This window comes from Vitis vinifera, chromosome 11 (assembly GCF_030704535.1).
Source record: "Vitis vinifera cultivar Pinot Noir 40024 chromosome 11, ASM3070453v1".
Taxonomy (NCBI): Eukaryota; Viridiplantae; Streptophyta; class Magnoliopsida; order Vitales; family Vitaceae; genus Vitis; species Vitis vinifera.
The window spans coordinates 6,538,634-6,549,682 of record NC_081815.1 but is presented as its reverse complement, the minus strand read 5'-3'; the positions used below and the strand labels follow the sequence as shown (position 1 = coordinate 6,549,682).

Here is an 11,049-nt window from a genome sequence, read left to right as displayed (position 1 = left end):
CCCAAGTGTCTCCCTCTCTCTCCCTCTCGCTCTCCCTCTCCCTCTCCGGACTATCATGCTTCACTTGACTAATTGCCAAAGCCATTCTAGGTCGACATGCCAAATCTTTTTTTTTTTTTTTTTAAATTATTATCATTATTTGGTCAATTGGTTGTTATTTAAATAGAAATATAGGCATTTTCCTTCTACCCAAAATGTTATGTTGGGCACAAAGCCTACCTTGGATTCCCAAAAATTTAGGAAGAAATGCTGAGAATTTTTTTTTAAAAAAAAAAATATAGTAAAATTAAATATGATATAATTAGGGTTTGTTTGAGAATATTTAAAATAAAAACAAAGACCATTTTTTAAAATTTATTTTTATATATTTAAATATATTTCAAAAATAAAATTTATATGCAATATTTTATTTTTAAATTATTTTTTATATTTAACCTGTTATTTTTTAAAATAGTTTTAGAAAACAACTAAAAACATTATTAACTTTTAAAAATAGAAAAGTAATTTTTGTTTTGTAATTGTCAAATATTTTTTTCCTAAAAAATGAAACACTATTTTTCTAAAACAATTAATAAACAAACTCTTATTTTTCTTTGTATTTTCCTTTTAAGTCAAATATAAGGAAAAAATAAGGTGATGATTGTGGTATTATTTTCACCTTTTTAAGAAACTTTAGGGATTAAGGAGGAAATAGAGCAAATATTTTCTTTGTTTTCCAAGGAGAGAAAAAAACAATTAATAAAAAGAGCAAGAATTTGAAATTTGGATGGGGATTTTTTTTTAAATGTTTTTTTGAAAATTATTATTAAAATGTAATTGTTTTATATATATATATATATATATATATATATAATATGATATTTTGATTTTTTTTTATTAAATTGTATTTTTTTTAAAGACGAATTCATTTTTATATTGAACTCATCTTAGATGGGATCATTTTTTTTACACTTAATTCATTTTTTCAAAAAACGAATTCCACTCAAAATTGAACAGTACCATAATTTTAAAATTATTTTTTATGTTATGGTTTTTAAAAAAATATACTACTATGAAGGAACCCTAAGTTTGATGATGTGAGCTAAACAAAACGACGTGGAAGGTTGTCCCATTACTTCAATTTTTTTTTTAAAAAAATACATGCTATAAACAAGTATATTTATGCACCATTCTCGCCTTATGCAGGAAGCTTCGTGGGTCTTTTATATTTAATTTCATTTAATTTTTAGTCTTTAAGTAATTAAGCACCAATATTCAGTACTTAGCAAAAATAATACCATTAATATATCACCAAATATGGTTTTAAATAATTTCTAATGTCTATCAAACAAATATTTTTGTCCTTGTCATTTCTTTAAATAAAATGAATCATTTCGTTGGCATTCCAGTGTGGACATGTTTTCATAGGAGTGGAGGTTTTTCTTATATTTGATTTTATTATGAAAAATATGAAAAAAAGAAAAAAGAAATATAATTAAAATTAATTATTAAAATGAAAAAAAATAATTGATTCGTAATATATAAAATGATTTATAGATTTTTATTTTTATTTTTTTTCGTTATTTTATGAGAACTAAACATAACCTAAATATTATTCATTAACTCAATGAATTTATAATATTCTTGCTATTTTGAATCATTGCCAATTATTCACAAAAGAACTTGTAATTATTGTTATAAAACTTCAAAGAGGATACCTAAAGACAATAATTAATAAAATATGATAGAAAAATTTAAAGAAAAATGCAAAATTTTCATGCTATACACATGTCTGTGTGTTTATTAAAGGCAATTTAAGTATGGTATAAGAGTGAGTTTCAATTTTTATAAACATTGTTTTAGTAATTAGAAACAACATAAATATATGTTTCAATAATAATAATAATAAATTAATTAATTAAAATAAAACTTTAAAATATTTTAAAATTTTCTCAAAAAGTTTGACTAAGAAATTACGTTAAATATACATGTAAATAATTTAGATTTACTTATATTTCTAGGGTTGAAGGGTCCATACAAAAACAAAAACATGGGAGGATTTAAAATGTATAAAAAAAGATTAAAAGTATAAATAATAAGATAGGTGTAAATAAACGTTGGAAAGAGTTCAAAATTTCTAATTAATATAGATTGTTTTTATAAAGAATATTGAAATGTTTTACTGTAATATTATATTTCCTTATAAAATAAGGAAAATGAGTTGGAATATCTCTATTAATGTTTTAGGTTTATGAGATAAATGTATTTATAAAAACTATACGACGTGGATAAAGATATAAAAAATAACAAAAGACATTCGTGATTTAGATACAAGAAATATGAAAATATGTGATATTTTGAAAACTTTAATAATTATATTTGATTTTATCTTTTATAATATTTTTTATGGTATCGTGGAATAATTCTTTCTTACATAGGAGTGGACATAATTAGCTAAAACACGATATTACGACTAAAATGATGACATCAACATAAATAAATGATTTATGGGGATAAAAAAAATAAAATTAAGTAAAAATAATATACGTAATGATCTGATTGTTACCTCTGCAGTTACGAGGGACCCAAAAATACATGTAATCTAAGATGAACCATGTGGGATTAGTTGGTGATAGTTGTAAAAAACTAAATATAGAATGACTTTTGATACGAGGCCAAAAGTGGATTAGACAGCTTGGGAAACGTCCAACATAGGACCGTGTGAGAGCCCCTAGATTAGCTTTTATTGGACCACCCTGATTCGCATATCGAGACATGGCTCCTGTGGCGGAATAATTTCACGATGATTAGACAGATTTAATTTATTTTTCATGGAGTTGAAGTAAAAAAAAGGGGATGTGGTCACCAACCTTATCTAATATTAATGCTACAAAAGGAAGAAAGAAGAAGAAAAAAAGATGGTCTACCAATGGTAGTAAGGAAATGAGCAGCAGATGCAGGTGGAGGTCTAAGTAGGGTCCTCCACTATTACCAGTCGTCTTCAACTCCTGCATGTTCATATTGTCTTCTAAGTTTGAAACACCTTGGACCCTTTTCTCCATTAACAAAGATAGAGACTGGAGCTCTGGTCTCCTGTTGTATGCCTTTCTGCATAGTTTTTTCATCTCAAACCATGTCCCAATCAGTTGACCATGGTGTCTTTCTACATATGCTTTTAATGAAACCGCCCGCGTCTGTATCTACCGTGATTTTAAAATCTCGATACTAAAATATTTCAAAAGTAATCTGAGTCGTTGAATTTTTATGACTCCAGTGGACTTCTAACATGGAATGATGCCTGCAGTAGTATTGACGTGGACTTGTTCTTCTAATATTATATAAATATTAATGTTCAAAAAGTATTCACATTTATGCTTGGGCGTTTCGATTAATTCTCCGTCGCACTGGACCAGTTGGGAGTGAGCCAAGCAGGCCACTGTAGACCCAAAGTGGGCCTGGTCTAGGCCTGTCTAGATTTATGAAAGTTTTCTATGTTCCCTATTTAATTGCATTTCATTTTCAAATGGAAAATAGAATGCGGAAAATGCAGAAAGAGAAGAAACTTCAAATTTAATAAATAAGGGCTGATGAACCCACAAAATGTTTAGTTGTGGTAGGAAGGTGTTTTAAATTCATATTTAAAATATTTTTTTATAAAAATAATATTATATAGAATATTTTTTAAATTGATATTAGATTGAAATTTGATTTTTTTTTTTCTTATAAAATATGGAAAACTAGTGAAAATATCTACATAAATATTTCAGGTTATGAATGAATTTTTCATTTAAAAAAAATAGCGATTTGAGGAAGACCGAATAGCTCACCAAGGTATAAATGTAAAGAAGAATGAAAGACATCTAATAAAGCAAAATTACTCGTGATCGACCAAATAACGTTAAAATTAAACTCATATTCTTTACTTTATTTTATGTTTTTTTTTCTATAATATGCTTACATTTCCGCTTTGATTGGCCTAAAAAATGGTATCAAAGCTAAGAAGGGCAATGAGAGCTAGCAAGTTGTAGTAACTTTTAGCAAGCTTTTATACGGGGGGTTAATGCAACATGAAAATTCCCATGATTACAGGTAAAGGAGACAGGGTCTGGGTCACACAGCTGCATCAGCAGATAGAAAAGAAGCTGCCCACCCACCTCGGGCATCTTGCTTTGTGATAAGCCGATAAGGCAGTCCCACTAGGTAAAAAGCTGAGTGTGAAAAGCCCCTTTAACACGTATTAGTATTCACCAATAGTATTCTGCCAAAGTCCCTATTTCTGGTTTTCTGCATTATTTGCTGTAATGCAAGGATTCACTTCTCTTAATTTTGTCATGGACTCATGGGCAAACATCAAGCTCCTTCTTGACACCTACCTATCACCTTAAATCACTCACGGTATGGTAACGTGACTCTGGGTGTTTGCGGTTTCTTTGATTTTTTGTTTGTTTTCGGTGACTTTTCCTTTCCTTTTTTTTTTTTTTTTTTCTACTTCTTTCCTACGTTACCAATCATTCTGCTTTTGGGGTTTATTCTTCCAAAGATGCCTTCAGTTGACGTTGACACAATGGTCGGGAGGTTTTTTTTTTTTTTTTTTTTTTTTCAGAATTAAAATAATAATAAAAATTAAAAACTATTCTACCAAAAATAAATTCCTTTAAAAAAACCCTCAATATGGTCGGGCCCATATAATACTTCAACAATGATGTGATTTCTCTCAATCATTTCTTCTCCAATAATCTTCTTATGGAGAACCTTCATGCTTCGTGCACAATCTAACCTCAAATTCATTGAGTAATGATGATATCCTTCATCACTAAATATGACTAAAAAAAAAATGGACATGAACTCAATATTTTCTTATAAAAATATTTATAAAATAGAATTTTTTTAAAAATAATTTAATTTTATGTATTTATGATAATAAAATATATTAAAAAATTAAATTAAATATTAATTATTTTTACATGATTGTTTAAAATTTATATTTTACGAGTTGAACGTACGAAAACACACTTTTTCCTTATGAAAAAAAATATGAAATTTTAGTTATGGTATAATTTTGCATTTCATAACCGATCAGCGTTCGTAAATTCATGTGAAATGTGGAAGATATGAGAACAGTAAATTCAGAAAGGGAAAATTAATAATTCGACTGACCCCACGTGGAGCACCGTACTCATACTGCAGTGCTGTAGGAGTAAATAATCGCCCGAGAACTCCCGCACATAGTTTCGTACATCAAAAATCATGAGACGCTAAAACCCACTAACCACTGATCCCATCGCCATCGCCATCGCCGCCGCCGCAACGACGGTGTACTCCCAAAACACACTTCTGAAAACCCTAGACTAACTAACTACACGCACTTCTCTGGAATCAACCATCACCGGCTCCACCGTCCGCGGCGGCGTCGGCGGCAATCTGGCGGCAAAGTTCCTGAATTGAATCTGATCGACGTGGTTCTCGTCGATGCCTTGGTCGAAATTGAGAGAGTAGCTGAGAGGGTCGTACCTGAACTGCGAGGAGTGGCGGCGGCCTCGGAATTGGGAGACCAACTTCTCTTTGATCTCCGGCAGGTCCTGGGCTCTGGACTTGAGCCAAACGCAGGAAGGTTTGATGGACTTCTCGTCGGATTCCAGGTTCTGGCGAGGGTTTGTGCGGAAGCAACATGAGAGACAGAGGGAAGACTTGAGCCTGTCTTTGAGAGAAGAAGGCGACGGGTTAGTGTGTGGGTCTTCCATCTCCATGAGCAAGCGTGAGTGAGAATGGTGACAGGTGGTTGTCCCTTTATAGTGTGGTGACGGAGGGTGGAGGAGGAGGATGTGCGAAAAGACGGATAAGGACGCGGATGCTCCGGCGGGTTGGAGTAAAAGGGTTGTAAGCGGTTTTATGGAGCCCGTTTTAGGGGAATGTTGGGTTATTAGATGCTTCTGTTAGAAAAATAATATATTCTTGATTTAACCGTTGGGATTTTACTACCTTTTTTAAATTTAGCTTATATCCCAAACTGGTAAAATACTAATCTTAGGAGGTGTGCGCTGGAATAATATTATTAAATAATTTTAGAAAATAAATAAATAGGAAAAATATTTGCGTATATTTATTTCCCTAAGAATTATTTATTTTCAATGGATAAAAATACAATTTAGGAATATAAAATAATATGTATGTATATATTTGTTATAAATTTAGTACATTTTTTATTTTCCATTTTTAGAAATAAGAAAGGATGATAATTTCGGTATAAAATGTAAGAAAATTTTGAATTTTACCTTAAAAATAAGTTCATATTTTTTTTTATATAAAATTTATTATAATTTGTATATAAGTTATTATTATTTTCTGATTAAAAAATTAATAATAAAATGGTCTATGAGGACAATAAAAGTTGTAAAAGGCAAAACATTAAAATTCATAACATCTTAATTTTCTATTTGGAATTTTTTCTTGTGTTAAAATTATACTTTTTTTTTTTTGGTATTTATTAAGATTTATCAAAAATTTAAAAATTAATAATAACCCTTATATTTGTGAATTCAATATTTTCCATGTTTTTACTTGAAAAGTAACTCATTTTTTATATAAATGTTTTTTACTATTTCAAGTATTTACACGTATATTAAAATAATGATTACTTCTATCATAAAAAAATGAGAGTATTTTTGTCAAAATGACACAAAAAAAAAAAAGATAAAGGTTGGATTTCCAAAATTGGGTTTTTAATGACCCTTTTAATCAAATAAAGCAAAGTTTAATCACCAATTTGAACCCCGTATTATGTGTCATATATTAGACTTAAAGTATGTTTGATAGTAATTCTTATAAGCGTTTCTAGAATTTCTAATATTTGAAAAATAAAAATTTTCAAGTATTAGAAATATTAAAAACGATTCTTAAAATCATTATCAAACAAACTCTTATAATAAAAGTCAATTTAATAATGATTATATGAAAGTACTTTTAATTTAAAAAATATTTTTGAATAAAAATAAGGTGTTTGACAAAATTTAAGAAACACTTTTAAGAATATGAAAAATCATTTAGGGTTGAAAAATCACTTCTAGTTTTTTTTAAGAAACACTATAGCATGTTTGGTGGTGAGTATAAAAAGCGTTAAAGTTTTTTTAATATTTGAAATATAAAATTTTTTAAGTTTTAGAAAAATTAAGACTTTTAAAGTGTGTTTGGTAATAATTCTAAAAAAAAATGTTTTTATTTTTTTTAATATTTAAATAATAAAATTTTTCAAGTGTTAAAAATATTAGAAATGTTTCTTAAAATCACCAATTACTATAAAATGAACTATTAATAGGTTATTTTCCTAAAATCACTCGTAGAGAAAACATTTTTACTAAAAATACTTGGAATAAGACCACCGTCACGTGCACTCGATATGTAGTTATCAGTAACCCCCAATTAAGCTACACCCAAAAAGAAAATTGAGCCCCTCTTTCCATGATGGTTTAATTTTTCCTTGGGTCCAAACAGGTGTAGGTGGGAAAATAGACATAAGAGGGGTTCGATGTATGTCAGTCCTTAGATAAACATACAAACGGAAGGAGGCATAGCCGCATAGCTGATGGTACAAACACTGAAAAAAGGGTAACCAAATGGGGTGTTTATAGGTGGAAAGGAGCATCCAATGCTGGCAGCTCAAACTCAGACAACAAGAAGTGATGACTCGGTGTCATTTCCTCCTACATGCTATCAAGGAGTCAGTTTCTATTACCAGCGTATGATGTGCACATCCTTGTCCACAAGCTGCACATCATTTGTGGCCATGCCCCATTTTGATGACTTGTATTGACTACACATTATGAATTTTCCTAATATCTTTATCACAAACACTGTGACAATTTTATTTATTTATTTTTTATTTTGTAATATTGACGTTCAAGCTTGATATTTTTTTGTACAACTTGTATAAAGCAACTAATAAAAAAGCTTTGATCACATTTAATAAAATGGGACACTTGTGTTGATTTGATATTCTTCATGTTTTTTGTTTTTAAAATAAGAAAATATTAATAATTTTTGTATAAGATATAATAACTTTTTAAGAGACTTATTTCAAAAAAGTAATAATTTTAAAAACCATTTAAAAGAAATTTACAAAAAGATTTTTATTGTCTGAAAATTTGAAATATTTTTACCATGGTTTTTAAAATTGGATTGGACCGATCGGTCCGACCACCGGCAGGTAACGGTTCTGATCCGATCCAGTCAATTGGGCCGGAATAGCATTGAACTAGGGGTTGGACCACTTGAACAAGCGGTTCAACTGGTGAATTGGACGAACCGACCAAGTTAATTAAATTAATTTTTTTAAAACACCATCAAAATGATGCCGTTTTGGAGGGTATATAATGAAAATCAAAGTTGCAAACTACAAACCCTCCCTCCTCCCCCGCAGTTGCTGTCGGCCTGTCGCTCCGCCCGCCACCGACGCACCGTGACCCACGACACCCAAACAGCTCCCACCGATGGTCGTTACAAGTCGGCAACCCTCCCTGCCGTCGCCTCTTCCTAGTTTCCCGTCGCGGCGTTGGAAGCTGGCATTGGAAAGCTCCTTGCCGTTGGAAACCACCCCAACCGGCTGGTACCCCGCCCCCCTCGGCTATAAACATCCCACACCCCCCGGTTGCCTGTAAACCCCCCACCTGACGGCTGTGAACGGAGGAATTTAGATAGAATTTATTAATTTATTAATTTTTAATAATATATAAAATAATAAAATATATATTTATAACGTCACCAATTTGATCATCGATCCAGTCAGTGAACCGTGAACTCGTAACTTTTTCAGTTCAATGATAGGTCCGATTTTGAAAACATTGATTTTTATTAAATTTTAAATTTTTAAATTTTTTTAAAAGTGATTCTTATGGCGTAAATTTATATTTTTGTACAAAAAGCTTTACCTACATATAAAAGTTTTTATTTTTATTTTTTATTTATATTAAATAAAATAATAATAATAGCTTAAAATTTAATTTGAAAAAGTGATGATTTTAAAAATTGTTTAAAATTTTTGGGATATCTAAAGAATTTGACTATCTCTAATGTAATTTAAAAAAAAAAACATAATGTACACTTAATACTTAATTATTTAATTTAAATCTTATTGAATTTGTTGATCTAAAGTTTTTTATTTAATATTAACTTGAGTGTTAAAGTTATTTGCTTTGACTAATTTAATTTTTTTTAAATTATTAAATTGCACGTATTTACTTTAATTAATATTAAATAATAAGCTCATGGGAGGAAACAAAAGGGTAATAACAATAAACAAACATAAATAAGAATTTGGAGTAATAAGAAAGAAAACCAAGAAAACCATTTAATATTTAATATTTTAAAAATTGAGTTACTTTTCAATGCTATTAAGATCTTATTTGTCAATGACCTGTGAAATGCTTTTACTCTTTCTATCATTTAAAAACAGTTTTTTTAATAAAAAATTTTCAATGTTAGGAAAATTAAAAATACTTAAAAAATCATGATGAAATAGACTTTAAGTCATGTTACTATAAATGGTTTGAAAGTGGTTTAATAAAAGACTGTGTAAGGGTTTGCTTGGTAACTATTTTAAAAAATAATTCTAAAAAATATATATTTTTAAAAAATTTTTTTAAAATTTTATGATTTTTATAGAACAAAAATCTATTTATAAATTTAAAATATTTTTTAATATTTTTAAAAATAATTTTTATATTTAATATTTTATTTTAAATTATTCTATATTTTTGTATACTTATTTATTAAAATAGTTGTTAGAAAACAACTAAAAGATGTTCTTTAGAAATATCCTATTTTTTGTTCTTGAAAACATAAAATAAAAAACAAAAATTAGTTTTTTGTATTCAAAATATTTTCTAATGTTTTTCGTTTAAGATAAAATTAATATTTTTTGATATAAAAATTAACCACTCAAAGTTACATTTTAACATTATTAAATCATATTTTCAAGGACATTTTGACAGGGATTTGAGAGAAAGGGCTTCTAAGTTTTTAACTTTTTCAACTATGCTTTCATGGAAAAGATTTGTATGGAAAATCTATTAATATTTGACGATAGGGAAAATCTAGTATTTTTTTTTTAAAAAAAAAACACCTACTAATTACTATTTTAATAATTACTTACTAAATATCTATATAATTCAATTGAAGTGATTCTTTAAATTTTCAAAAGTAATTTCCAAAACATAATAAAACCTCTAATTTTTATAAATCTAAATATTAAAAAAATGTTTCATAATGTCTCACATCATTCTATACGAAGTCTAAGGTGATGTTTGTTTTTTGACTGAATAGAAAAAAAATCAAAATATTTGATTTTTTTTATTAAGCTAAAAGTAACCTATTAATATCATCCAACATAACTAAACTGAGCTTTTATTAATAACAAGTTCATTTTAATCATATTGGATGATATCAACATATTACTTTTAATCGAATAAAAAAAATCAAATATTTTAATTATTTCTATTCAATCAAAAAACAAACACCACCTAATCTTCTAACTTAAATTAACTTACTTTTACAAAGTCGGTAGTCTACCCAGCATCTTCAAAAGCTACCACAAACCTAATTAGATAATATTGTTTGATGTTATTCGTATACGCGTATATGAAGGCTGGTGGTGGGTTGCATCAATAGCAGAGATGTAAGCTTAATAAAGTGCGAGGTGACACCAAACAGAAGCACCTAAAATAAGATAAATATACTATTTTACTAAAAATAATGATTTAAAATCAATTATAACCAATGTGAGGGAATTTATTTTTACACAGGACCAAATATGGGTCAGTGGTCTGTTTTGGTCATCTTCTGCTTTGGGTCGATTTCACGTCCTAAAAAAATGCCGTCATGTTTCACGAACATTAACGTCATGTTCCATCTCACTTTTGCACTATCTTTGTACCACTTAATATAGTTTATGTGACTAAAAGGAATTCTATTGGATTATATAAGTTCTCGAGTGTAAAAAGTGACCATTTAAGATCGCTAGGGCCAATGCCCTTCTAATTACCAGAATGTTTAAATGTGAAAGGCCTCCCGCGGAGGCGC

General features: G+C 28.8%; 1 protein-coding gene across 1 annotated transcript; it reads right to left on the bottom strand.

Annotated features, from left to right (window-relative positions):
• Positions 1-5,036: 5,036 nt before the first annotated feature.
• LOC104880693 (uncharacterized) lies at positions 5,037-5,963 on the bottom strand. Its single transcript, XM_010658248.3, has one exon. It carries the CDS (start codon positions 5,724-5,726, stop codon positions 5,328-5,330), a length of 399 nt encoding a protein of 132 aa, XP_010656550.2. The 5' UTR covers positions 5,727-5,963; the 3' UTR covers positions 5,037-5,327.
• Between the last annotated feature and the right edge of the window lie 5,086 nt (positions 5,964-11,049).

Bases quoted from the DNA above. Each gene is read 5' to 3' on its own strand.
- LOC104880693 (XM_010658248.3), bottom strand. From the start codon at position 5,726: ATGGAGATGGAAGACCCACACACTAACCCGTCGCCTTCTTCTCTCAAA.